The sequence below is a fragment of the Martes martes genome (genome assembly GCF_963455335.1).
Source record: "Martes martes genome assembly, chromosome: 16".
Classification (NCBI taxonomy): Eukaryota; Metazoa; Chordata; class Mammalia; order Carnivora; family Mustelidae; genus Martes; species Martes martes.
Genome location: NC_137904.1, coordinates 64171245 through 64197393, shown reverse-complemented (window position 1 = coordinate 64197393; position 26149 = coordinate 64171245). Strand labels below are relative to the sequence as shown.

The 26149-nt window shown below is 63.3% G+C and overlaps 4 protein-coding genes across 15 annotated transcripts; 3 read left to right on the top strand and 1 right to left on the bottom strand.

The window, feature by feature from the left end:
- The first annotated feature begins 1403 nt into the window (after positions 1–1403).
- On the top strand, positions 1404–5918 carry PYCR1 (pyrroline-5-carboxylate reductase 1). The gene is made up of 9 exons (XM_080825537.1): positions 1404–1463; positions 1840–1961; positions 2216–2286; positions 3029–3208; positions 3421–3642; positions 3816–3908; positions 4071–4234; positions 5093–5162; positions 5507–5918. The coding sequence occupies exons 2-9, from the start codon at positions 1895–1897 to the stop codon at positions 5714–5716; spliced, it is 1077 nt and encodes a 358-aa protein (XP_080681663.1). The 5' UTR covers positions 1404–1463; positions 1840–1894; the 3' UTR covers positions 5717–5918.
- Positions 5919–9114: 3196 nt separating this feature from the next.
- LOC308357230 (uncharacterized protein) lies at positions 9115–12344 on the bottom strand (the record flags this gene model as incomplete). The annotated part of the gene is made up of 4 exons (XM_080826694.1): positions 9115–9551; positions 9897–10632; positions 10715–11303; positions 12274–12344. 4 exons carry the CDS (start codon positions 12342–12344, stop codon positions 9325–9327), a joined length of 1623 nt encoding a protein of 540 aa, XP_080682820.1. The 3' UTR covers positions 9115–9324.
- MAFG (MAF bZIP transcription factor G) lies at positions 10767–16464 on the top strand. 8 transcript variants are annotated; one of them, XM_080825564.1, is made up of 4 exons: positions 11184–11260; positions 14854–14916; positions 15008–15123; positions 15172–16458. In XM_080825564.1, the coding sequence occupies exons 2-4, from the start codon at positions 14881–14883 to the stop codon at positions 15458–15460; spliced, it is 441 nt and encodes a 146-aa protein (XP_080681690.1). In that variant the 5' UTR covers positions 11184–11260; positions 14854–14880; the 3' UTR covers positions 15461–16458. The 8 variants fall into 8 exon arrangements, with proteins under 8 accessions (XP_080681689.1, XP_080681688.1, XP_080681687.1 ...); XM_080825565.1 differs by lacking the exon at positions 11184–11260 and adding an exon at positions 14598–14747; XM_080825563.1 differs by lacking the exon at positions 11184–11260 and adding an exon at positions 10767–10850 and having other exon boundaries at positions 15008–16464.
- A 3285-nt stretch (positions 16465–19749) lies between these two features.
- On the top strand, positions 19750–26084 carry SIRT7 (sirtuin 7). Of its 5 annotated transcripts, XR_013968106.1 has the most exons (11): positions 19750–19963; positions 20034–20171; positions 20295–20399; positions 22558–22628; positions 22727–22799; positions 23464–23562; positions 23637–23873; positions 24006–24086; positions 24254–24360; positions 24787–24872; positions 25465–26084. XR_013968106.1 is itself a non-coding variant. In XM_080825516.1 (10 exons), the coding sequence occupies exons 1-10, from the start codon at positions 19871–19873 to the stop codon at positions 25661–25663; spliced, it is 1203 nt and encodes a 400-aa protein (XP_080681642.1). In that variant the 5' UTR covers positions 19750–19870; the 3' UTR covers positions 25664–26084. The 5 variants fall into 5 exon arrangements, 4 of the variants coding, with proteins under 4 accessions (XP_080681642.1, XP_080681643.1, XP_080681641.1 ...); XM_080825516.1 differs by lacking the exon at positions 24787–24872; XM_080825517.1 differs by lacking the exon at positions 25465–26084 and having other exon boundaries at positions 24544–24831.
- Positions 26085–26149: the final 65 nt, after the last annotated feature.

Here is a 26149-nt window from a genome sequence, read left to right as displayed (position 1 = left end):
GTCCTTTGATTGTGTCCAGTCAGGGAATACTCAGAGGGACTGCTGGGCTTAATGCCTATGGCTTGGAGTCTGGGCCGGTCCCCAGACAGTCCACTTTGGACAAGTGGCGTGGGGTCAGGGGCAGATGCTGGTGGGCAAGAGTCTCGGGGGGCACTTGGGTCATGAGGTTTGGTGGGCATGGATCCCGGGAGTGCCAACTGGAGAAGGGCCTCTTGCTACGGCCCCTCCCTCAGAGGGTGAGCACTAAACGTTCAGCTGCACCCTGTGGGGAACGCCAGGAAACCCACCTTCCGTTCATGGTCACTACCCATGGGTCTGATGGTGCTGGTGGCCACCACTGTGTCCACAAGAGCTCACAGCCCTGCTTCTGGAGCACAGACGTCAGGGTAATGCCAGATCAGGTCTGAGAACAGCTTGTTACCGTTGAAGATACAGAACTGAAAAAATAGAGCAGGTCACCTCTTCCCCTGGGGCAGGGCGGGGGTTGCCAATGACTATTACTTCTTACTTTGCCCTTAACCCTTCTGCTGACTGGGACCCTGGACTATCCCCAAACCCAAAGGCAGACTCAACTTGTACTCGAAATGCAAACCCTCAGATTCCCATGGACACTGCTGACAAATGTCGGGAGACGTGGGAGTGCTCCACGGGAGCTGGGGGACTCTATGGGATCTCATCTTCTCTTTACTGGTTGATCCCTACTGGCCCCAAGCTCCTGTTTGGGGAGGTTTAGGCCATACAGGCCTATGGCCTCCGTCATGCCGCAGCCCGGGGAAAAGACCTGCAGAGAAAACGCCAGTTGGGAAGAAGAGGGTCCGGATCTCACGGGGGATCGACCTAGACCTCCCAGGTGCACCCCCACCCCACCCCTGCCCACGGATTTTGAGATTCTGAAAAGGCTTAGGCTATCCTCTCCAGTTTTCAAGCTTCGTGGTACAATAAATAAATTTTAAAGCTACAAAACACAGTATCGAGATAGTGCTACATTTTAAATGTTTCCATTTCGCAAATTGCTTTCAAGCCTCCCGCACGCACGCACGCACGCGCACAAAGGAGCAGAGCGGCGAGGACACCGCGTGCGCTTCTCCAGTTCGCCCTGGGAACGGCGAGCCCGGGCCCCGCGGCTGAGGACCCCAGCCCGGCGTGTGCCGGTCCGCCCGGCCCACTCCCAGGCCCCGCGCGGGGAGCCGCAGCCCCGGCGCGCTCAGGCCCCACGCGCCGTCGCCGGGTGCGGACCCGGGGCTGGAGCCGGGGGCGCGGGGAGGCCGGGAGGCGGCGGGGCCGGGGGCGCGGGGCGAGCGGATGATGCAACCGCCCCCCGGCTCCTCCCGCGCCCCTCGATTGGCCAGTGCCTGGCGGCCGCGCCTCCGATTGGCTGGAGCGGCGGGGGCGGGGCCGACGGGCTCGGGTGCCGCGTGGCGGGCGCGGCTCCGCGGCTCCGGGGCGACCCGCGCGGTCGGTGGGTGAGTGGGCGCCCGGCAGGGGTCGGGCGCGGGCGCGCGCGGGGCGAGGGGATGCGCGCCCCGGCTCGGGCCTGGGGTGGGGGTGGGGCCCGGACGTGGGGGGCGTCCGGGCTCCGAGCCGTCGCCCCCCGCGGCTCTCCGGCTCCGGAGGCCGGCCCGCCGCTCGCCGGGTCCTCGGTCCGGGGCCGTCGGGAGTCTCCGGGCGGGGGGACTGGAGCCGCCGCCGCCGCGGCCGGCGCGCGGCCTCCGGCAAACTTGGGCGGGCTGCGCTGGCGGTGGGAGCGGGGGGATGGGCGCGGGCCGGCGGCCGAGGGGCCGGGCCTGGCACCGCCCGCCGCACTTCTTGCTCTGGCTCCTGCCCCATCTCGTCCCGCAGTTGCCCCTGCAGAGCCGGTGCCCGCCGGAGGGCTGTGTGCGGCGCCTCAGACGACATGAGCGTGGGCTTCATCGGAGCTGGCCAGCTGGCCTTTGCCTTGGCCAGGGGTTTCACAGCAGCAGGTAGGCCCTGCAGCCGGGAGGCCGTGGGCCGGGCAGGGGTGGGCCCTTACCCTTCCACCGGCTGGTGGGTGAAAGGACGGGTCCGGAAAACTTGCCCTGTTTGAGTCCTGGGGGAGATGGCAGCCTTGGGGTGGTTGGGGGTGGGGCAGGAGTTGCAGTCCTAACTCTGGGGGTGGGATTTCCACTTTCCTTCCCCTGAACGGGAAGGGGGGAGGCCAGGACAGACCTCGAGGAAGGATCTCTGTTACCCGCAGGCATCCTGGCTGCCCACAAGATCATGGCCAGCTCCCCAGACATGGACCTGGCCACGGTTTCTGCCCTCAGGGTAGGTGCAGGGTGGAGGGGGAGGGGGAGGTGGTCCCTGAAGGGGCTAAGTCACTGTGTCTGGGGAGAGCGTGTGATAGCCTTGACCCTGAGGGCCCCAGGTGTAAAGGTCCTAGTGAAAGACACTATGGGACCACCACCCGCATCCCCAGGAGAGGAGGGCCCTGGGCCATGGCACTCCACAGACCCGCCTGCTGGCCCCCTGGTAGCAGCCTTGCTCAGCTCCTGGGACCTGGGGACAGGCACGCGTGCAGCTGGTGGGGAGGGTGTGCTGGACTGGAATGGGGTTCCCCGAACGGAGCCTCCACAGAGACTGTGGGAGCCCAGCAGATGGGACCACAGAGTTGGGGTCAGGTCGGACCCCTCTGGGGACTGAATAGAGGTTCGGTTTGCCGCAGCTGAGTTAGGGCTCCAGATCTCAAGCCGGGAGCCTGCACACCCATAACGCCGCTCACCCCTGGAGGCCCGCTGCCCGCGATGGGGTGCATCAGGGCTGTGGCGTGGGTACTCGTCCATTTTCTGTTTCCAAAAGGGTTGTATACCAGCGCAGAGAGCTTGGGCTTCAGGGTGGGAAGGGTGACTGGGGGCTGTTAGAGCTCCGTGCCCTGAGCCCCTACCCAGACTGTCCCCATTCTCAGCAACCTCCGTCCTCTTTTATGCCCGGGGCTATCAGCTTGGGGAGGGTACGAGGGGGCCCGGGCAGCCACGTTGGCAGGCTGAGCCCCCGTTGGCGCTCCCTGCAGAAGATGGGAGTGAACCTGACTCCCCACAACAAGGAGACTGTGCGGCACAGTGACGTGCTCTTCCTCGCCGTGAAGCCACACATCATCCCCTTTATCCTGGATGAGATCGGTGCCGACATTGAGGGTCGGCACATCTTGGTGTCCTGCGCCGCTGGGGTCACCATCAGCTCCATCGAGAAGGTGAGCATTGTGGGTGCAGGCCGGTGGGGTCTGAGAAGGGGGTAGAAGCGTGCTCTGCGCTGTGGTCGGGCGCTCTGGCTGAGAAATGGCCGGTTGGCCTTGCCCGCATCGAGAAGCCGGGAAGTGCTTGTTTGGGCAAGTGCGTTCACTGAGGCCAAGCACACCCTGCTGGGCAAGGGGCCAGATAGACACACAGCCACTCTCCCCTCCAGAAGCTGACGGCATTCCAGCCGGCCCCCAAAGTTATCCGCTGCATGACCAATACCCCGGTTGTGGTGCGGGAGGGGGCCACTGTGTACGCCACGGGCACCCACGCCCAGGTGGAGGATGGCCGGCTCCTCGAGCAGCTGATGGGTAGCGTGGGCTTCTGCGCGGAGGTGGAGGAGGACCTGATCGATGCCGTCACCGGGCTCAGCGGCAGCGGCCCAGCCTACGTGAGGACTGGGGCTGGGCGGCCACGGGTGGTGGTGGACCATTCCCAGGACCTGGGGCACATCCTCCTTCCTCCTCCCTGCCCTGGCTGCTGTGGGCGGAGCTGCCAGACCACCAAGCCGGAGGAGGGGGAGGAGGGGCCTGGGGCGGTGGCTTAGGTGCCTTCTCCCTGCAGGCGTTCACAGCCCTGGAGGCCCTGGCAGACGGGGGCGTGAAGATGGGGCTGCCCAGGCGCCTGGCAGTCCGCCTCGGAGCCCAGGCTCTGCTGGTCAGTGCTTTTCCTGATGCTTTGCTGAGGGCTGCTCCTTGCCGGGCCTGACGCTGTTGCGGTGGGCGGACGGCGGAGAATCAGCGGGTGGCTGGGGCTGGGGACAGTGGCCTGCGGGCAGGAGAGGCGCCCTGCAGCGGTCAGCGGCTCTCTCTGGTGCAGGGGGCCTCCAAGATGCTGCTGGACTCGGAACAGCACCCGGGCCAGCTCAGGGACAACGTCTGCTCTCCCGGTGGGGCCACCATCCACGCTTTGCACGTCCTGGAGAGCGGGGGCTTCCGCTCCCTCCTCATCAACGCGGTGGAGGCCTCCTGCGTCCGCACACGGTGGGCCCCCGAGGCTGCCTGCTCCTGGCTGCGCATCCCGGCCCGCCAGGGCCCTCACGCATTCTGCTCAGCCCTTCCCCGAGCACACATTTACTGAGGCCTGGCAGCAGCGCCCGAGGGTCATGGCGGGTAGTACCCAGGCAGCCGTTGTCCTGTGGAGACGGGCTGCCCTCCGGGCCCATGCGGTGCTCCCCACAGGGAGTCACCACTTGAGCCCGCAGACCAGGGTGACTCTCCAGGCTGGGGAGGCAGGCCAGTGGGAACCAGAGGGATCTCCTGGGGCCCGGGTCATACCCTCCTCCTGCCCGCCCCCTCCCGGGGAGACTTGGCAGGTCAGCCGGAAGGGCGCTCCGCTGTGCGTTTGCACCAGTTTGCACCAGCGGGGTGACGGCAGATAGGAAATCAAAGAGGAGGGCCAGCAGGATGTGGGGACTTGGCTTGGAGCATTCGTCCCCAGCTCGGGTCTGCAGGATGGACAGGCACGTCTCTCACGTCCCTGCCCGCCCCCCAGTGAAGCCCAGAATGGCTGAGTGCCTCGACCTGACGGTGAGGCTGGGAGGCAGTGCTACCCTCTGGCCCCAACCTTCAGGGGATACGGAAGAGGCACATGGCCCCTGCTTGGGGCAGGGATGGGTTCAGGGGCTGAGGGGCTGCTAGTAGGTTTGGTGACCCTGAGCTGATCTGAGTCAGTAGGAGGCAGGCAGTGGGCCGTCTGGGGACAGGGGCCTGGCCTAGGGAGCTGAGATGGGAGACAGTACAGCAGTGCCCAGGCCGTCGGGGGCTTCCTCTTCCCTGGTGAACAGCTGGGCACGGGATGGAGGCACAGCCTGGAGCTAACCCTCCTTACTGTCTCCCCAGGGAGCTGCAGTCCGTGGCCGACCAGGAGAAGGTCTCGCCAGCCTCCATCAAAAAGACCATCCTGGACAAGGTGAAGCTGGGGTCCTGTGTGGGGCCCTCCACACCGTTCCCCCAAAGCCTGGCCCCAGCGGGCGAGGAGAGCTGAGGTGGCCAGCAGGCTCGCCAGGCTGCTCTCCGCCTCCTCCTCCCTGCTGGGCTTGGCACCCCTGCGCTGGCTGTCCTTAGCCCCAGGCCACACAGGGTGTCCCCACAGCAGCCCACTGCCTGCCACTCGGGTCAGCTCGGGTCAGCAGGGGTTATAACCAGGGAGGGGCTGCGTTGCTTCCCAGCGGGAAGTTGTGTGGTCACTAAGTGCTTCCTGGCCTGGAACAGATGGATTCTCCGACCTCAGTGGCCCCCTTCCTCCACCCCCAGACCAGGTCGGGACCTCTTCTGGAGTTCAGGAGGCCCGGGGGCCTTAACTCCCCATGGTCAGCCAACTTGGGGCTTGGCCCCTTCCTGAGTACAAAGGTCAAGATTCCCCCCTGCACCCCCACTCCCACAGAGGCCCAGCCGAGGAGGGAACCCCGTCCCACCCCTGCCCCTTCTCCAATCTCTACTCGGGGCGATGCCTCCTCATTGTGAGAAGGACCAGAGGGTCCCAAGTGTCCCGAGTCCAGCAGCCAGGACCACAGCTGCACATCCCCTGTATCGCCGTTCGGCGTTAGAGAAAAGGGCTCCTTGGATAGTCCCAGATTCTGAGATCTGTGTGTCCCGTTCCCCACTGAGCTTACAGAGTCTGTCCCTTCTCAACCTTTTGGGTGAAATACATTGGTTTCCAACCCGGTGCCTTGTTTCTGACTTCATCCCCACATGTGGAGGAAGGGCCCAGGGGCCCTAGAGGGACCTTGAGTGTCCTCTTAGTCGCCGCCTGCTATGTGCATCGCATGGGTCCTGGAGCCCCGTTTGGCAAGGCATTCTGGTTGCGGGGGACTGAGTCCCAGTGAGCGAAGGTAGAGGGAGCTCCTGGGGAAGGGTGTGGTGCTTTGCGCCCCAGCCCTAGAGGCGAGATCGGATGCTGGCCCCGGTGCAGGGGGGCGGCAGCCTCTGCACCCCCAGCACCTCCAAGCTTGGCGGGGCACACGTCTCTTCACCTCACACAGGCGGCGGCGGGTGAGGAAGGAGCCCCCAGGGAGGTATATCAGGGCTCTCCAGAGACTCGGACCAGATGTGCACATGTCTGGGCCTGGGGCATCTGCGTCCCCCTCCTGTGTGGGGGCGGAGGTGGGCATGAGGCAGCCAGAATCACCCCTTCTCTGACAGCACCTCAGCACCCTCTCCCTGGGGAAAAATGTTCCCAGAAGAGGACAGGCCGGGGCGCCTGGGTGGCTCAGTGGGTTAAAGCCTCTGCCTTCGGCTCGGGTCATGATCCCAGGGTCCTGGGACCGAGCCGCACATCAGACTCTGCTCAGCAGGGAGCCTGCTTCCTCCTCTCTCTGCCTGCCTCTCTGCCTGCTTGTGATCTCTGTCAAATAAATAAATAAATAAATCTTTTAAAAAAAAGAAAAAAAAAAAAGAGGACAGGCCACAGGTCTGGCCAGGACTCAGGCTGGCCCCTGGCCACTCCCTTCAAGTCAAGGCTAGTCTCATCACTCGCTGGCGATGCATGAGGGGGCGCGCGGTTCCCACACATGCTCTGGTTCTAGGAGAGTGAGCAGGTGGGTCTGAAGTGTGGAAGAGGCACGTGGTGGCATCGGGGGAAGCTTGGGTCCAGAAAAGCTGTGCGTGGAGGCCTTACTCCGGCCCGCAAAGAATGTCCCGGGTCTCGGCAGAGGGGACTCGTGAGCTCTCAGGCTGTGGGTTTGGATCAAGCCAGAGTCCCGCCGGTGGGGAAACAGGGAGGCCCAGTGGAGCTGGCGGAAGGGGAGTGAGCCAGGCAAGAAGGCTGCAGAGGTGAACAAGGCCTGAGGGTCTCACGGGGACAGAAACCCAGACACTGTAACCATGAGCACAGCCCCATGGGGAGCAGGGACCTGTTTCACATGGGTCCAGGGCAGGCCAAGGACAGAGATGGGCCTCAAGGGCCAGGGGCCCCCAGATGCCAGCTAGGAGGCATTGCAATGCTACCATCTAGAGAAGCCATCACGGGGGGCCCACCGGCAAGGGTCAGTTTGGTATGCCTTCCCGGCGCCCGTCACTGCCAGCTCCGACACCTGCCATGCCCTGGATGTCCCCAAATAGGGCAGCGGCTGGAATGACCTTACTGCCCATTGCCCAGTGGGCCGGGTGAACCCAGTGGAAGGACCAGCTCCATCTGCTTGACCCGGCTTCTGCCTCAGTTTCCTAATTGGAAATTAGTTAATAGCCTAACTTTGCCTTAGGCTCCTGCCTGCCCGGGTGGGGTCTTTGCCCTGCTTCCCTTTGCCAGTCCTTTCCTGTAGCAGGCTGAGCCCTGTCCTGTGGCCCCCAAGTGAGCTGGACTCAGGCTCCAGAACAAACAAGTTGGCCGCCCTTGGCCAGACAGAGAAGGAAGAAGTACATCCTGGGAGGGCCCTGGCGTGGGCCCATCTCCCTGCCTGGACCCCCGTGGGAGGGCTAGTCAGTCCTTGTGTCCTGAGCCTCCTTGCAATGTCAGGTTGGGGCCTGCTGAACTCCAGGAGAACCCAGTGGGGTCCCCAGATCTGCCTGTGGAGGGTGCGAGCAGATGGGGGACATCGGGGAGGGGTCAGCAGAGGGGGAAGGGGAAGGTTGCAGCGGGGAGCCCGGGGAAGGCCAGGCTGGACCAGAGAGCTGGGTCTCAGCATCTGCCCGCCGAAGCCAGTCGTGGTGATGCTTGTGGACCAGCAGGGATGCTGGAGCCTGTGGACCTGTCACTTTCTGGTTTCACTCCCCAGTGTGGCTGCAGTGTTATTTCCGGAGGCGGATGTCCTGGGCCCTGGGTGGGGGCCAGCCAGACTTGGGGCAGGTGAGACCAACCATGGACTCTCCGGGGCTCTCTAGCTGGACCCAGAGACAGATCCCGAAGGCTAGGCTCTTTGGGTGTTTGGACAGGGCACAACCTCATCCCTGATGACCTCCCCCAGACGTGCAAACAAACCCGCTGCCGGTTACTCTGCAGTGGATAGGGACCCTGTTTGCAAACTCTCCACACCTCTGCAGAAGAGTGGGGTGAGGGGGCAGCGAAGGAGCCTGGACGGTCTGGAACATTCCTCTCCCCACAGGTCCCAGAGATTAGAAGGTGGGCAGCCCAGCGGCCCCATCACATGTCCAGAGGGCTGACCTTAGGGCCCAGGGCCACCTGTAAGCGGGAAGCGGGCCTCACATCCGCACTCTCACTGGCCTCCAGGTGAGCTGGGCCCCAATACACTTCCCATAGACCTCTCTGGTGGCCCTGGGTAGGCACACCCTCCCGCCTGCCTGTCCCCTCTTCCAAGACAGAAGAAGTGGCCGGGTGTGTTCCCAGTGGGGAGGAGGAGACGCCTTGCCGAGAGTAGAAGCCTCCTTGGGGAGAAGGAGCGGGCAGCAGCACGATGGGTAAGTCAGCCTCTCAGTCACCTCCCACGTATAAACTGCAGCCAGGTCCCACTGTGTGAGGACTGAGGAGTTGGGGCTGTGGGGGCATAAGAAGACTAGCCAGCGAGCCTCTAACAAGGCGGTCGGTCCCCAGCCCCAGGGTCAATCACCTGTGTTTCCTGATGGTGTCATGGTTCCAGCCTGAGCCTCGTGGCCCCAAGCCAACCCCCATGACCTGCCTGGAGTGGCTCTCAAGGCCCAGCAGTAAGTCAGGCCCTACATCCCTACCAAGTGTGACCAGGAGAACGGAGCTGGTGGTGGCGGAGAGGAGGCTGGAGGAGCTGGAGCCCACAGGACTGCATTTTCGTACTCAGGGGCAAGCCTTGTTGTTCTGTGTATTTAGTTGACTTTAAAAGTCATGCCCCTGGGACACCTGGCTGGCTTAGTCGGTAGAGCAAGCAATCTTGGGGTTGTGAGTTCAAGCCCCACCTTGGGTGTTAAGATCACTTACAAATAAAATCTTTAACTTTTTAAAAAAAATTTTTTTAAAGATTTTATTTATTTACCGGACAGACAGAGACCACAAGTAGGCAGAGAAGCAGGCAGAGAGTGAGGAGGAAGCAGGCTCCCCGCTGAACAGAAAGCCCGTTGTGGGGCTCAATCCCAGGACCCTGGGATCATGACCTGAGCCGAAGGCAGAGGCTTTAACACACTGAGCCACCCAGGCACCCCTAAGATCTTTAACTTTTTAAAAAGATTTTATTTATTTGAGAGACACAGAGTGAGCGAGCAAGAGAGAGAGAGAGAGAGCACAAGCAGAAGGGAGAGGCAGGCAGAGGGAGAAGCAGACCCCACACTGAGCAGGGAGCCTGATGTGGGGCTTGATCCAAGGACCCCAGGATCGTGACATGAGCCGAAGGCAGATGCCTCACTGATGGAGCCACCCAGGCGTTCCTACAAGTAAAATCTTAAAAAAAAAAACAAAAAAAACCCAGATATATTAAGGCCCTGGAGTACAGTGTGGTGCCCTGTCCTTAAAGACCACCTCAGGGTAGACCACCACGCACAACCCTACAAAGCAGGCAGGGGTACAAGGCACGGGTGGGATTCAGAGAGGAGATCCTGGAGGCAGGCGGGGGGGGGGGGGGTGTCCCTCGGGGACCCTTATGCCCCTGGCTTCCGGGGCCTCTGCGGATGGCCTTCGTCAGTCGGTGGCACTGAATTCCCCCAGAGACGGGGCGGGGGGGGGGGGCCGGTGGCTGCCTCCTGTCCCTCACCGCCCCCTCGGCCAGCTCCCCTGAGTCCCACCCACCTGCCTCGCAGGGTGAGTCGCTCTTCCGGGCTCTATACCTGTTCCAGGACTTGGAAATGGGATCCCTCCGGTGTCCCTTCTTCCCCTCGTTGCCTCTTTCTCTGGGAATCCTGAGCAGCCGCGAGAAGTCCTCACAGCAGGGGCAGGAGCGGACTCGGCCCGAGGGGACGGGGTCCCGGACAGGGGCGGCGGGTGCACCTCTCTGACCCAGGTTTTCGGGGCAGTCCCGCGAGCTGCGGCAGGGCTCGTCGCTAACGCGAGGTCTGGGGGCGGTGGTGGGGACACCCCGCAGCCCTCGCAGGTGGCCGCGGCCAGACCTCACTCTGAACCCCGGACGAGGCTGTCGGGTCGTCTGTGAACCCGGCCCCGGCTGCCCCGCAGGGCCGAGGCGGGCCCGGCAATGACGCAGGGGGGGGACGCGGGGGGGGGACGCGCGCTGGGCCCGCCGTGCAGCCTCGGAAGCGCCTCGGGGACCGCGTCCGCGACGCACGGGGACCTCAGGGCCGCCGCGGCCCCGCGGGTCAGGAGAGCGGGACGCGGGCCCCCCGGCCCTCCCCCCGGGCCCCCAGCCTCGCGGCCAGGGCGGGTCCCGCCGGACCCCGCCGGGGCCGGGAGCAGTGTCCGGCGCCGGCTCCGGGCGCGCAGGCGCAGTGCGGACGCGCCCCGCCGCCGCCGCCGCCGCCGCCACCGCCGCCGCCGCCGCGTCCCCTTTAAGCCCCGGCCGGCCGCGCCGCCGCTTCATGAATGGAGCCCACGTGACCAAACATCATGTGACGTCTGTGGAGCGGCGGCGGCGGCGGCGGCGGCGGATCCCGAGCCTGGTCCGGCCCGGCCTTCCCAGCGCGCTCGGCCCGGCCCGCACCGCCCCCACCCCGGGCCCGGAGCCCCCGCGCGGCCTCGCAGCGCCCGCCCGCCCGCCCGCCCCGGCCTCGGCCCGCCCGGGCCCGCACTGTGGTGGGTGAGTGCGGCGGCGGCGGCGGCGGCGGCGGGCGGCCGGGGGGCTCCGGGCCGCGGGGGCGGCGGCGGGGGGCGGGCGGGGCCGCGGCTCCTCCGGGCGGGCTGGGGGCGGTGCGGGCCGCGCGCTCCCGGCTGCGGGTCCGCCCCGCGCCCTCCTGGCGGCCCGTGCCTCGGTTTCCCCGCGAGTCAGCGGCTGCTCCCGGCCCTCGCGCCCGGGGTGCCGGGGTGGGTCGCGGGGGGCGGGGCGGGGCGGGGCGGGGCGTCCGCGGGGCTCGCGCGGCGGAGCCCGGGGCGTCCTGGTGGGAGGGGCGGCCGCGGTGGCGGGAGGAAAGGGTGGGGTCGAGCGGGGCGCCTGGGGCTCGGCGGAAGAGCCTCGGGGGGCCCGGGTCCAGCTGCTGATTCATCAGGTGTCGGTGTCCGCCTCCCCGGGCGCGGGGGTCCTCGGCGGGCCTGGGGGGAGGGGGCGGCACGTGGCGGGGCCGGGAAGACCCTGCTCGCGCCGGCTTCGCTCCGCCGCACGCGTGCCAGAGCCCAGAGGGAGACTTGCTGAGTCATCAGCATGAGGTCACTCGATGCTCGTTCTGATGTCTGGGGGCGGGGGGCGGGTTGGAGCTAGGGGCCTGGGGTCCGAAAGGCCGACACAGAGAGGAGGAGGGAAACTGGGGAAGGGCCAGGCCCCCGGGGCTGGGGCGCCCGTTCAGCTTAGGGCTGGCGTGCGCGTTGAGGGCGGGGGGTGCGGAGAAGGTGGAGGGCTTGGTGCAGGTGTTCTTTCCGGCAGAAGGTGCAGCCGCCGGCCTGTCCGTCCCCTCCCAGGCATGCTCTTCTCAGGCAGCCGGTCCCTGACCAGCGTCTGGGACAGTTCCCCAAACTGGGAAATAGTTCTCTGAGTGAGAGGAGGGGAGGAGCTTAGGGGGGCCGTGCTTGCCAGGCTGGGAAGCAGGCTTTCCTGTGGCTGGTCTGGTCGGCGAGGCGGGGCAGCCCCTGGGCGGGCAAGAGAGGCATACCCCCTGGCCAGAGAGGGAGTCAGTGGGAGAAAGAGGGGTGCCTGTGCTCCAGTCCCGGAGGACAGTGGACAGGGCAGGGGAAGCAGGTGCCGCCCCACCAGGAAACTGCCAATGAGAGGAAGCAGTAGGACTTTGACATCTGGAGAGCGAGGTGTCTGGTGAGCAGGCCTTGCCCCTTTTGCTGCCTGGCCCTGGGGGGTGGGGCAGCGCCACAGGTGGTGGCTGTGGCCTTTGGGGCGCAGCCGGTGGGCTGGTGTGGAAGGCATGGAGCGGAAGATGGCAGTTCCCAGTCACCCCAGGGTTGTCCTACTTGAGGTTGGGGCTCGGTGCTGTGTGGGTGTCAGCAAAGATTGTGGCCCTCCCTGGTGGGTGTTGAGCCTCTTGGGGGTGACAGCCCGAGGGGGGTGCGGCCTGACCTTTCTTCAATGTGTGGGTGGTTCCTGGCCTCCAGGGGCCGGGGCGTTTTGTCGCGACCAGAGCTGACCATTCTTGCCTAGGGCTTCGTGGCTGGGTCAGGCTGGCCTTGTGGTTGGTCTTCAGGGATGCCCCTTCGCCCCAGCGCACACGCGCTCACACACACACTCAGCCTTGGGCTTATACGTGCCGGATGTTGAACGCAGCTGATCTCTGGGTCAAATTTTATACCCCAGGAAAGTGCAGATTCCTGAAGGGGGTACTTCTTTACGTCTTCTCGTTTGTTCTTAGGTGCAGATTAAGTTTTCGACTCTTTTCAGAACGGCTTGCGGTGGCTCAGGGGTTTTGGAGGAGGTGGTTCTGTCAGGCAGGGTGGAAGGAAGGCCGGGGAAGGAGCGGGCTCTCGCTGGCTGGGCTCCTGCCGGGCGTGTGCATCTAGAACCTGCCCCAGGTACAGGCCATGGAGCTGTCGAAACCAGTTTTCCCTTCCCAGCTGGCTGTCAGCCTGAGTGGGTCGCCCGGGGGGGACGGTCCGTGCCTTATCCACAAGCGTGGCTCACCCTCGGGGGAAGGTGACTGGGGAAGGATCCCTGGGGCCCAGCCCTGGACCCTCTTTGGGGTGGAGAGAAGAGGGAGCCGGTTCTTAATCCAGCCTCCTGGACATCCTCCTTCTGGCTTCCCGAGGTGCCCTGAGCTGTGTCCCACAGCCCCTCTCCAAAGCCTGTCACCGTCACATCCGTGTGTGTTCTCGGGTGGGCAGAGGCCAGGTGCGGAGAGCCCTGGCTTTGCTGAGCCCTGCCCCTCCCCCACGGCGGCCACACGCCCCCTGCACCTTTGATTAGGAGGCGAGTGGCTGCACTTGTGCTGAGTTCAGGCCTTCTGCGGAGGGTGAGAACTGCCGAGGAGGCACTTTTCGGCTCCCAGCCGCCACGCTCCGCACTCGTCTGTGTGATCTCAGGAAGTCACCGTTGTGCTCAGCATTCGGGGGTGGAGGGAGGATGGCTGGTGGGAAAAGCTGGTGCCAGGGCTTTTCCTTTGGGCTGACAGTGGAAGGACCCCGGGGAGTGTCCCTGCACCCCAACTCAGACTTGAGGCTGGGGAGCCCCGGCAGCTCAGTCATGAGACCCTGTCCCCTGGGGTGGGTTTGGGGCCCTCAGGACCTTCTGACCTCTAGCTTCTGTCTGCTCCGTCTGGTGCTCTGCAGCCCAGCCCGAGGGCCCTGGGCGAGGCCCCTCCCGGGGCAAGGGTGGGTGAGTGGCGGCCCTGCCCTGGAGCCACCTTGCGCGCCTCCACCTCCCTAAGCCATGCTTTACCTCCCCAGCGAGGGTCACAAGCCTCCCACCCCCACCCCACCCCCGCCGCTGCCCAGAACTTCGTGCTGTGCTCAGGCCTCCTGCAGCAGGAGGCGGTCCGCTTTCCCTCCAGCCTGGCCTGGAAAGCAGGGGGCTGGGAGGGCGTGTGCTTGCCCGAAGCTTTGGTGGGGGCAGGCTGAGCCGAATTTGCAGGATTAGGTGCACAGAAATGTCCTTGGCAGGCCTCGAGGAAGCAGACAGGGAGGGCCGGGCGTGGGAAGGGCAACTGAATGGGTTCGAGGGGCCCTTTGGTCCACCCCTCCCCCAAGCCCTTGTGTTGTTCCCTATGCTGTGGGCAGTGACCCCCCCCCCCGCAGGGGGCTGGGGCTGGGGCTGGGGCTGGGAGGGGCTGAGCCGGGCCCCTGGGTGGCCTGGTGGGCCCTCTTAGGAAACAGCGTGGCTGGGGTGGGGCAGGGGCACCAGATGCGGCAATCCAAAGCCACAGGAAGGTTGCTCCATCAGCAGCGGAGAGGGCTGAGCCCAGCCTCTCCTGGGGCGCCTGCCACCTGGGGGGGGGGACTCTCACCAATGCTGGAAACAGTCGAGCTCTTTAAAGTGAAAAGTCTGTGGGAGAATCAGGACTGTCCTGCATCCTCCTCTTGGCCTGAGTCCCCACCGGCCCCTAAGCCTTTGTGGGGTCAGGGCCAGCTAAGTGGGGGTGGCTGCAGGAGGTAGGGCCCCAAGTACACAGCTGCAGGGTCACTGGGCCCAGCCCACACCTGCTGTTGGCCAGGCTGGCCTTTCTGGCCCCAGCAGTGCTCTGCTTAGGCTGTGGGTCCCCTGGGGCTGTGTTGGCTGGCAGCCTTGGGGAGTGCCAGGCCCGGCTGGTGAGGGAGCGGGAGCGGGAGCGATGTGCTGAGTCAGCGTGACTCGCCGGGAACAGCCATGCTCTGGGGCGCACACTGGGGTTATTTTTAAAGCTCCCGGCTTCCTTCTAGGCTGGCCCTTCCCGCATCCCTCTCATCTCTTCCCAAGGCCCTTTTCTGGTCTCTGCCTTCCTAACAGTCCTTCTGTTCCCCTTCCCCCATCAGACCCACTGGGTTTCCTTGGGACAAGGTGGCCAGGGACCAGCCTAGCCAGAGGGTGGCAGGTGGTCCTCCGGGCCAGGTACTGGGAATGGTGAGGTGAGGAGTGAGGCTGGGACTGAGCCCCTTCCGTGGGCTCTGTGCGGCGGGGAGAGGGAGAGGGGAGCGGTCCCCAGGGTCCTGACCTCCGCTCCCTGTCTCGCAGAGTGCCTGCTTGCCGTGCCCCCGGGTTATGACGACCCCCAATAAAGGAAACAAGGCCTTGAAGGTGAGCAGACGGTGGGCGGCGTCCGGAGCTGGGGCGGCGCAGGGGTGGGCGGTGCCCGCGGGGCCCGGGCCTCACCGCCGTCCCCCCGCAGGTGAAGCGGGAGCCGGGTGAGAATGGCACCAGCCTGACCGACGAGGAGCTGGTGACCATGTCGGTGCGGGAGCTGAACCAGCACCTGCGGGGCCTGTCCAAGGAGGAGATCGTCCAGCTGAAGCAGCGGCGGCGCACGCTCAAGAACCGGGGCTACGCCGCCAGCTGCCGCGTCAAGCGCGTGACGCAGAAGGAGGAGCTGGAGAAGCAGAAGGCGGAGCTGCAGCAGGAGGTGGAGAAGCTGGCCTCGGAGAACGCCAGCATGAAGCTGGAGCTCGACGCGCTGCGCGCCAAGTACGAGGCCCTGCAGAACTTCGCCAGGACCGTGGCCCGCAGCCCCGTGGCGCCGGCCCGGGGCCCCCTCGCTACCGGCTTGGGGCCCCTTGTCCCCGGCAAGGTGGCCGCCACCAGCGTCATCACGATAGTAAAGTCCAAGACGGACGCCCGGTCGTAGGGACGCGCGCTTGCCCGGGCGGGTCTGCAAGGGGCCATTAGGCGCATGGCGAGTTTGGCAGCCCTGTCCCCTTCTTTCTCCTCTCCTCCTCTTCCTCCCCTGCCTCCTCCCTTCCCTGCAAAGCACAACCCGCACCCCAGGGGCGCCGGGCTGAGCCCCTTTGATCTCGTCGTCGTCATCTTGTGTTTTGTGTGTTGGGATTGGTCAGTTCGGCGGTGACGTGGGGTTGCCCCCCCCGGTCCCCTTTGTACCAAGGCGGTGCAGGCTTGGCGTCCAGAGTTGGCCCTGTGGGAACAGAGAAAGATCGAACGAGTGTTCTGGGGCTCGGGTGTTAGAGCAGGGAGGGCCCCAGGGCGAGGGGAGGCTGCTGTCCACTCCTGGGTGGCCCGCGGGCTCCGACAGCTGCTGGCTGGACGGGGGCTGTGATTCACTCTTAGTGCAGCCACAGGCAGAGATGGGCTCTGCTCCTAGGAGTAGGGTGTCCCCGAGGGCCCTGGATGGGCGGGCCACTAGCCTGGGCGCTGTAGGTGCTGGGAGGGATGGGGCGTTCCGCGGCTTTGCGCCAGGGCGCTTGAGCCTGACGCGTTGCACTGAACAAGACCAAATCACTGGTTGTGAACATACGTGAAGGGTGTGTCCAGTGTCCTGCGATGGGTCCCGTGCCACTGTTTACATGACCTGTTTGTGTGGTTACATAGCCCTTTATTTAAAAGAGAGGAGTTCCTTTTACGAAGTTATTAAATTATATGTTTAAAAGCTAAAGAAAAAAGAGCTGCAGAGTATTTATAAAACTGTCTTTTTAAAAAAAAAAAAAAGCAAGAACATTTGACCGTATATATGGACAAGGAAGGAAAGTATAATAGAAACTTTGCTAGTTTAACAAAAGAAAAAAGCAAACAAAAAAAATCCCTTTCTTGTAAACTTATGGACAAGTCTTTGTGGCTGTTGGAGTTTAGTTTTTATATACACAGAGTTATCAGACGTTATTTATAAAACTTAGTTTTAAAAAAGATAAAAAAAAAAAAAAGCCAAGCCGTGAGCGACCACAAGGCGCGTCCTGGCGTCCTCTTTGCTATCTCTTTTGCAATTGTACCGAAAGTGACTTACTCCTTTGCCCTTCCTGCTTCCGTCTCTTGCCGGTGCCGTGGTGTTGTCTGTGCCTGGTGAGGTCTTGTGCCGCGTCACGTGCTGGTGCTTCTGGTGACCTTTGACCTGTGGGTGTCACTTCTTGTGTCTGTTAATCCCGTGTTTGTTTTTTGGATTTGGTTGTGTTCTTGCTTCTGGCTCGCTGGGCCTGGACCCGCACAGGGGTGCTGGGCAGCTCCGGCTCCGGCAGGCCTTGGGGATCCGCCCACCAGTCCAGCCCCCTCTGCCTTGGTGCCTGACCTGGGACCCCCCGGGGACCAGACACGGGGCTCTGCCGCTCTCACCCCGCACAGCCTGGGCTTCGCATGTCTGTGTAAGGCTTGGGCTGACCCGGTGGCAGGGTAGGTGAAACGAGGGGCCGTCCCGGAGCGCCTGCCCCCCCCATTGCTTCCACGCCTACTGCCGCTGGCCATGGCTGGAGGGTTTGCGGGGGACCACAGAGTCATGAGGTGTCCCCATGTGTCTTCCTTTTGGCTTCCAGTCAACACGCGTGGGCTCTGGCCGCTGACCCCAGCTTTGTCCCTGTAGGCTTCCCGTGGGCCTCGTCGGGAACCCCAGGGCCCACATGGCAGTTTCCAGGCCTGCTGCCCACCTAGCCCAGAAGTGCTTCCCCGCCGTGAAAGAATGCTTCCCAGGCTAAGCCAGGTGGTCTTGGGGCTCATCCGGGGTGGCCTTTCTCCCTACCCAAGGGCCGGGGTGGGGGTCTCCAGCGGCGCCAGACAAGGGCTGTGGTCTGCAGGCGCCGCGCTCCTGCTCTTGGCCTTGGGCCTTCTTTTGCCTCCTTCGGGATCTGTGTCTTCCAGGGACGTGCTGCGTAGCTCGTGGAGGTGCTGCTCTCCGGGGCTGAGCCCGCCCCCGCCCAGGGCCCCTCTGCCGAGGCGGCTAGTCTTCCAGACCGGGCTCCGGAAACCCCTCCTAGCCGTGGGCCGGGAGCCGCCTGTGCTGCTGGCCCTGTCTCCCGCCACATGGGCCTCGGCTTCTCTGGGGGCCCCGAAGCCCTATAAAGCACAGACGTGTGGGCTGGCCGAAAGAAACTCAGTGGGGGCTGGCGGGGTTTTCATCCTCCAGTCTGACCCAGAGTGCCCGTGGGGTGGTAGCGGGACGTGCTGTCTGTTTCTGTCCTGTTGGTGGGCTTCTCTCGGCCCTAGAGGCCCGGCCCTTCCCAATTGTGCCGGGTCGGCCTGCGGTGGAGATTGTGACCGTCGACACTCAATGCTTAGTGGCTTCCTGCCCCTCCCCGACGTGCGGCTTTGTCTACCTAGGGTCTAGACGAAAGTTGTCAATGTTGGTTGTAGCAGCAGTGAGTCAGGATTGCATCGTAAGAATCCCTGAAGAGGGGGAGAAGCCTACGCCCTCCGCGTCCATTTACGGCCCCCACTTTGGCGCTGGCTGGGAGATAGCCGGCCATCTGCCAGGTTGGAGACCTGGAAAGCAGAGGGAGGAGGCAGGTTTGGAAGATGAAAGGTGAGTTGGAGGGTGGGCACAGGTAGAAGAGAAAGTGCGGGTCTGGTTTAGGTAATAGAAGAAGCTTCTGGAGTGACTAAGGCCATACTTCCTTTCACGGTCTTTGGATTTGGAGCACCTGTTCCTTGGGTCTAGGGGAACGTCCCGTTGCCATCAAGCTGGCCCCGTGGGGCCGCTCTGCACTCCGCCCCTTTTCCCCTTCACCTTGGTTTCTTGACAGTAGAGCCTGTGTCCACACGTGGCTGGTTTGGTGTCTTTCTGATTCTTGTTAATTCAGTTTTCCTGCTGTGAGAGTGTTGTGTTCTTTTTCTCCTCGACTTTTCTGACACAGCGAATCGAGGGCTTTGGCCGAAGCCAAGTCTCCCAGACTGGTCCGCTAAGTAAACCATGATGTGCACCTTCCTTCCCACCCCTGCCCCTCTCCTCCCTTCCCCCAGCACGGACACTCAGATTTCAGAGGACAACCCTGTTGGGAACAGGGCAGCTCCTGCCCTGAGTATGACCTGGGGGAGACCTCCCCATGACGCTGGCTGCCACTCCGGGTGGCACTGCTGTCTGTACGTGAGAAGACACGGCTGCCCAGCTGTGGGGTGTGCTCGTTTCTGCCGGATGCCGGGTCTCCCCCGAGGCTCTTCTGCTCCTGGTCCATGCTCCAGGTCTGACCGTCAACAGCAGCCCCTGTGGTCCATGCCTGAGCCCACGGCTCTGATCGGTTGCAGCCTGCTTTGGGACAGGTGGTCAGGCCCCCTCCTATCCCTGTTGCCTCCCTCTGTGAGGTGGCCAGTTGGCTAACGCTCCTGTCCACAGCTGGGAAGCCCAAGCCACAGCCTGCAGCACCGTTTCCGCTAGGGGATCTTGTAAGTTACTTTTTTAGGCTGTGGTTTGGTGAAAGGAACCAACACAGTAACGATTTTTTTTTCCCCCAGAAGCCACTGAATAATTCTTTTTGGCGCGTTATTGCCTTCCTGTTGGCTGTCTAGTTTTGGAGCAGGTGGGGAGAAGTGGAGGACGCACGGAGGCAGGGCTATGGTCTGTCCTGCTCCAGGCCTGTGTGTTTTGAGCGTGTGCGGCACCTTTGGGCCAGTCACGGGCATTTCCACCTCACGCTGGAGCAGCAGCCTTGGTGCGTGGGTGTCTGGCCGGCCTGAGCTGGAGTGTAGGAGAGAGTCCCCCCAGCCCCGGAACTGCGAGGGGACAGCCCCTGCAGCAGCCTTGTGTCCCGGCCCCTCCCTTCTCCCCATCCCCTCAGTTTGCTACTCCCTGAAGCCTTTAACCAAACGGGAGTGGGTACAGAAAGCCTTCTCCTGGCATCTTAGGGCAACAGGACAAGGGCTGCCCCGTGTGTCCCGCGCTGGTGCTCTCCTGGCGCTGAGAGGCTGGGTCCAAGCAGAGGTGATCAGACCCTGCCTGTCCTGCCTGGGGCTGAAACCAGGGGAAGGTGGGGGTTCCCTGGGACCTGCCAGGGTGTTGGAGCTGCAGGTGAGGAGGGGCCTCCCTGGGGCGGGCCTTGGCCCCAGGGCCCACCCTGCCCTGTGCAGTATTTATTGCTAAATTATTGTCCAGGGGGGGCGGCACTGGGCCGGACCCCGGGTATTTATTGCTGTACATAGTGTATGTTTGTGATATATAAGGTTTTCTTTATTTTGTATATGATCAATAAACACCTTTTAAAGAGACTGTCAGGTGCTTCCTTGGCGCGCTGCGCGGGCGGGGCCGGAAGGGCGGGGCGGGCCTCTCGCGCATGCGCCGGAGCGCGGCCGGCCCGGAGGCGGAAGCGGAAGCGCGGGTCTCCCGGGAGCGATGGCAGCCGGGGGTCCCAGCCGCTCGGAGCGCAAGGCGGCGGAGCGGGTCCGGAGGCTGAGGGAGGAGCAGCAGCGGGAGCGCCTCCGCCAGGTACGCCGCCGCCCGCCTCGCGCCGCGCCCCCGGCCCGCGCCGCCCTCACCGCCCGCCCCGCGCCCGCAGGTGTCGCGCATCCTGAGGAAGGCGGCGGCCGAGCGCAGCGCCGAGGAGGGCCGGCTCCTGGCCGAGAGCGAGGACCTGGTGACCGAGCTGCAGGGCCGGAGCAGGCGGCGCGAGGGCCTGAAGCGGCGGCAGGAGGAGGCGAGTCCCGCGGCGCGCCCGGGGCTCGGTCGGTGCGGGGCTCGGGCCGCGGACAGCCGGGGCCGGGCCCTGGCCGGGCGGGGGCGGGGCGGGGGTCACGACCGGCCTCGGCTGTCCCGGCAGGTGTGCGACGACCCGGAGGAGCTGCGGAGGAAAGTCCGGGAGCTGGCCGGCGCCGTGCGGAACGCCAAGTACCTGGTGGTCTACACCGGCGCGGGCATCAGCACGGTAAGGCGGCCGGGCGGGCCGGGCCGGGGTGGGGCGCCCCCTTCTGGGTGGCGCGCCCGGCGCCGAGCCGAGTCCTCCGAGTGTCCGGCGGATCGCGGAAAACTCGCCTCCCGAGCCGCCCTGACGCGCTGTCCTCAAGCCGCTGCCCGTTTCTCAGAGTGGCCTCCCTAGCCGGTGTGGGGCTGGACCTCACGGCCCGGCAGAGCCCCCGGGCGCCCCCAGACGCCCTCTTTCTTTCCTGTCCGTCTGGTTTCTCTCTTTCGACTTCTGTGTTTGAGACAGAGAGTGCAGGCGCGGAGCACCGGGGAGAAGGGGGGACGGTCTCAAGCGCCTGCCGGCCGAGTCCCTCCGTCCTGAGATCGCGGCCTCAGCGGACACCCGGAGTGTGAGGCTTAACTGAGCGCGCCCCCCGGGTGCTCCCCATGTCCGTTCTTAGAGAAGCGCCAAGTGCGTCGGCTTGAACTGCAGTGGGGAGATAAACCCTTGTAAATGTTTGCCGTTTTTGTGATAGGAAGGGAAGGAAGGAAGCAAAGCAGGACAGTGTTTTCGGGCACCTGCTCGTTTCAAGTCAAGGTGGTGGGCGCCTGGCTGGCTCACTCGGTGAAGCCCGTGCCTTCGGTTCAGGTCATGATCCCAAGGTCCTGGGGTCGGGCTCCCTGCTCAGGGGGGAGCCTGCTTCTCCCTCTGCCAGCCGTCCTCCCCCCCCCCCCAACCCCGCTTGTATTCTCTCTGTCAAATAAATAAAATCTTTAATTAAAAAAAGAAAAAGCTGAAGTCAAGGTGGTTCATCACCAGCCCAAGGTTATGTGGGCAGAGCCAAGTCCAGAACCGTCTCCTGATCCCCCACTGTTGCTGTTTTCTAAACGTTGAAAGAAAGTAAGTAGAAAGCAAGGCAGAAATAGAGTACAGCGGCTGAAGGAGAGAAACGTGTGGGGTTTGGGCACGTTTTGTCGAGAGGCCATCTTGGGCCGTGGGGTATCGTGAGCATTGAGTCACTTGTCTCCTTAACGGAAGCGTGTTGAGTGCGACCCACGTGTAGGCCCCGCAGAGGTGAACACAGGATTTCTGTTCTCAGGAGGCCCATGGGTGATGAGAACATGGCAGGTGAGCAGAGAGTGAAGGTAGCGTGGCTGGGCTGGGCTGCTGGGTGAGATGCGGACACTCACGCCCCCAGCCCCAGAGCTGGGGAATCCGTCCCGTTGCCTTTGTGTGCGAGGCAGCATCGAGGCCAGGCCTTGAAGGCTGAGCACGGTTTCACAGGCAAGGGTGAGAGGAAGACCCTCCAAACAGGGTTGAGCTCAGAGGCCCAGCAGTGAGGTCATATAAGGGGCACTGACCACCCTGACTTGCGGACCGTGGAGCCCCGGTCCTGGGGCCTCCTTCCTGCAGTCACGTGTGTGCTCCTGTCATCTGCGGGAGTGCTGCTCTGTCGTTTGCTCTGAGTGTTGCCGTCCGACATCTCTCTTCAACGTGGTTCGGGACTGCGCTGTTCAGGGTGGGCATTTTTCCCAGCTTAAGCTGCAGGGAGGAGACAGGGTTCTCCAGGAGGCAGGTCACTCACAGCCTGGGGAACGCAAGACTGCTTGATCCCAGCATGCCTTCTGTTTTCACTCATGGTGACTTTGTTTCGCTGGGTTGAGAACTAGAGAAATTCAGTGGTCTTTATCTCATCTGGAGAGACGGCTATCTTTGTGACGGTAGGGCAGGAAGCACTATCGGGATGGGAGAATCAGGACGGATGAGTGCTCCTACCCAGGGTTTTGGCCTGTGCTAAGCCTTTCCTGAGCACTGGCTAGGCCCCGGGGACCCACAGATGAGCCTGACAGTCCTCTCTCTTGGTTTGGAGGACAGGTGTGGTTGCAGAGCCCAGGTTGTAGTCCATGCTGGAGAGGTTCCCAGAGGCGGCAGGACTCCTTGGGACCTGGAGGGATGAGCTAGACCATGTGGGAGGAGGGGTCCAGGCAGAGGGAAGGAGCCACTCCGTCTGGGTTTAGACAGGTAGCCCTAAGAAGTGCTGAGCCGTTGGAAGGAATAGAGGCCAGTGCATGGAGAAGCCTGGAACACATCCGGAGAAACGTTTGCTTTTCACGCTTGTGAATTTTGCCAGTTCCTACAGTGATGCATTGTCACCGGGTTTATTTTCTTTCTGAACGTGCAGGCAGCCTCTATCCCAGATTACCGGGGCCCTAATGGAGTGTGGACCCTGCTTCAGAAAGGGAGAAGTGTTAGGTAAGCAGTCCAGGGCAGCCTTCCCACCCAGTCGAGCAGAGGCAGCACGGGCCTGACCTCGCAGCTCCCCACACCCGTGGTTTCCTTCCACCCGGCAGTGCCGCTGACCTGAGTGAGGCTGAGCCGACTCTCACCCACATGAGCATCGCCCGCTTACACGAGCAAAAGCTGGTAAGAACTTGGTGTGGCTGGCGGTCCGCTTGCTGGGTCTCTAGTGCAGAACCTGGACGGCCAGCTTTGTGCCCGAGTGGTAACTGTACTGTGCCTCCGTCAGCCGCTGGACCTGGGGGATGAGTGCCCACCGCGTGTTTGACTCCCGGCTTGAGTCTTTCTCGAGAGTCATGGATAGGGTCTGCCTCAGGCCCAGAGCTGCTGGGGGTTCTTTCCCCGCTGTGTTTCTATCACGTTGTCCCCACAGACCTCAGAGGCCACCCAGATAAAGGGGAAGCTTGTGGGAAACCTCTGAAGGCCCCCCGGGGAGCACGTTCAGCCGCATGGGCAGGGGTCCCTCCTCCTGGTCCTTAGTGACTCGAAACATAACGAGCCAGGAGAGCGTCAGTCGGGCCCTTCCCAACCGAGAGCGGAAACCTGCGCTCTTGGCTCGCCAAGAGCTTCCGGGCTGTTGCGGGCAGCCAGGGGCCCTTCCCCCCGAGGGCCCTCCGGGTCGTGCTGGGACCGACCTGTCCCCCTGGTTTTGCCTCCAAGGCTTCATGTGGGGTTGGAGTCGCCCCCAGTTTGGGGGCTCGGGGCAGGGTTAAGGTTGGTGTCACAGATGAACACAGCCCCCCCCCCCCCCCCCGGCTCCCCTGCTGACTCACGCCGGCCTCCCCTCCAGGTGCAGCATGTGGTGTCTCAGAACTGTGACGGGCTCCACCTGCGGAGCGGGCTGCCCCGCACGGCCATCTCAGAGCTCCACGGGAACATGTACATTGAAGTGAGCAGTCCCGCCGGGGTCGGGGGGCCTGCGCAGGCCGGCGGCTCCTGCTCACGGCGGCCTCTCTTCCTCAGGTGTGCACGGCCTGCACGCCCAACAGAGAGTACGTGAGAGTGTTCGATGTGACCGAGCGCACCGCCCTGCACCGGCACCAGACGGGCCGGGCCTGCCACAAGTGCGGGGCCCAGCTCCGGGACACCATCGTGCACTTCGGGGAGAGGGGGACCCTGGGGCAGCCTCTGAACTGGGAGGCAGCCACTCAGGCAGCCAGCAAAGCAGACACAATCCTGTGTTTAGGCTCCAGCTTAAAGGTACGTGAACAGCACCGTGGCTGGCGGGGGGCCTGCTGGCACCTTGCCAGTTTACCGTCCGACCCTGGCATCCTAGAGCTTCGTTCCCTTACTGTGCGTGTGGCCTTTCTGTCGGTCTGTCCGTTCCTGCAGGTCTTGAAGAAGTATCCTCGTCTCTGGTGCATGACCAAGCCCCCCAGCCGGCGGCCCAAGCTCTACATCGTGAACTTGCAGGTGAGCCGCGCACGGAGAGGCCCCTCCTATGACCTGGACCTTAGGAGAGGAGAACCAGAGAGTTCTTGGGACGTTTGTGTCCTGAACTTACGGGCCAGAGAGGTCTGGCTGAGAAAGGGCCATCAGGAGGCAGTGGGGTATCCTCACGCACCTTCCCCTGTCCCCAGTGGACCCCGAAGGATGACTGGGCCGCCCTGAAGCTTCACGGAAAGTGTGATGATGTCATGCGGCTCCTCATGGATGAGCTGGGCCTGGAGATCCCCCCCTATAGCAGGTGAGGGGGGCACGGGCATATCCCCCCCTTTCCTGCCCCTGTGTGGATGGGCTGTGTCTGTCTGTTCTCGTGAACTGAGCACAGGGAATGCTCTGAGTTGCACGTGGTGTCTGAGGTGTGACTGCAGCTTGGCGGCCTCTGCAGGGAGCGGCTGAGGCGTCAGCCGAGCGCGACTCCCTGCAGGAGAGGGAATGTGCCAGCGCGCGCCTGGAGAGCCCCCTTCTACCGCAGACAGCCTGGACGGGAAGGTGCCTTGAAGGGACGTGGTCTCGGCGACTCCAGTCAGAGTCTTGGTGCACTCGGTTTGGGGAGCTGGCGTACTGTGGGGAAGCTTAAACTGTACCTTAATACAGAATTTGTGATAATTTAGACGTGGTGTATGTATTGAGTAAAAAGTTTACACTTTCTTTCTCTGTGAATTTTCAGGGTCTTATAGGGGAAATCAATAACTTCTTTTAATCAAAGGGTTCAAGAATTAAGGATCCCTTCACCTTCTGGGCCTGGCAATTCTTGTATGTTATGTTTGTGGTGTTCTGTAATGTGGGCCTATTGTGTACTGTACTCTTTTTTTTTTTTTTACATTAACTTAGCTCATTTTCTTTATCAGTGCTTATCTGTATCTTAAGTTTATAATATGTGGTTCTACATTTCAGTCAGACACATGATCTCTTCATGGTGTAGTCCATAGGCCACACCTCCCTAGTCAGCTGGCCTTTCCCCCCACATCCCGCAGTCTGGGAAGAGGGAGAGGGTCTGGTCCACCCGCCCCGGCCATACAAGTGAGATGTGGGACCCAGAGCTGCTAGTGATTCTTCCCTCTTGGGGCTGCTCCTGGCTCACCCCGGTGTGCTCGGCCTGCTGGGTCGCCCGCAAGGACACTGAATTCCGCAGAGGCTGAGCTAGTGTGAGTGCTGACCTCTGAGTTACTGGGGAGCTTCAACCGTTCTGTAGCTCCAGAACAGTGGAGCTGCCACTAAGCAAAGCCTGGCCGCAGCTGGGACGGGGAGGGAAGCAGGGCGACCTCCTCAGTCAGCTTTCCCGCCCTGGGGCAGGTTGTGACTGAGGCTCCCAGGCTCACCTGACCTAGCTTTCCCTTTTCGGTAGGTGGCAGGACCCCATCTTCTCCCTGGCGACTCCCCTGCGCGCGGGTGAGGAAGGTAGCCACACTCGGAAGTCGCTGTGCAGAAGCCCAGAGGAGCCTCCGCCTGGAGACCGGGGTGCACCGCTCAGCTCGGCCCCGGTCCTAGGTGGCTGGTTTGGCAGGGGCTGCACTAAACGCACAAAAAGGAAGAAAGTGACGTAACCTGGTGCTGGACAAGAACAAATGGCACTTTGCAGATGACGGAACTCGTATTCAGGGGCGAGGCCGGGACTGCCCCCCGGGTCCCGTGCGCCTCCTCCCGTGCACTGCTGCGGCCGCCTCGGGCGTGGGCCGTCAGGGGACTCCTCGCCTGTCCGGCCGCGTCCTAGAGAGGGGGCGGCCACGCCTCTCTGCGAGATCGGAACTCGGGTTGTTTCACAGCCGGCCGGTCAGGAGGAAGCACGCGACTGCCTTACCTCGTGCACCGGGCTCGTCTCAGGGGCCTCAACCCTATTTCTACTGCTTCTTACTAAAACGGGGTAACTTTATAGCAACCTTTTTCTGAACGGGGTTTGCGGCGGAGGGCTGGTTTTGAGCCTGGGCTCGGCGCGCCTTTTTATTGTTATTAAACATCTGCACTGGCTCCCGCGTGTCCTCGAGTGGCTGCCCGGTGGGCGCGGGAGCGGGCGCGCAGCTTGGGTTCCCGGG

What these genes read in the sequence shown, in the direction of transcription:
- PYCR1 (XM_080825537.1), top strand. Translation starts at nt 1,895, where the DNA reads ATGAGCGTGGGCTTCATCGGAGCTGGCCAGCTGGCCTTTGCCTTGGCC. An exon ending in GCGGCAGCGGCCCAGCCTAC is followed by an intron (nt 3,643 to 3,815) that starts GTGAGGACTGGG and finishes TTCTCCCTGCAG; the next exon opens with GCGTTCACAGCCCTGGAGGC. An exon ending in GCCTCCTGCGTCCGCACACG is followed by an intron (nt 4,235 to 5,092) that starts GTGGGCCCCCGA and finishes CTGTCTCCCCAG; the next exon opens with GGAGCTGCAGTCCGTGGCCG.
- MAFG (XM_080825563.1), top strand. Translation starts at nt 14,881, where the DNA reads ATGACGACCCCCAATAAAGGAAACAAGGCCTTGAAG. An exon ending in AAGGAAACAAGGCCTTGAAG is followed by an intron (nt 14,917 to 15,007) that starts GTGAGCAGACGG and finishes GTCCCCCCGCAG; the next exon opens with GTGAAGCGGGAGCCGGGTGA.
- SIRT7 (XM_080825515.1), top strand. Translation starts at nt 19,871, where the DNA reads ATGGCAGCCGGGGGTCCCAGCCGCTCGGAGCGCAAGGCGGCGGAGCGG. An exon ending in GCTTACACGAGCAAAAGCTG is followed by an intron (nt 22,800 to 23,463) that starts GTAAGAACTTGG and finishes CCTCCCCTCCAG; the next exon opens with GTGCAGCATGTGGTGTCTCA. An exon ending in GAGATCCCCCCCTATAGCAG is followed by an intron (nt 24,361 to 24,504) that starts GTGAGGGGGGCA and finishes CGGCCTCTGCAG; the next exon opens with GGAGCGGCTGAGGCGTCAGC.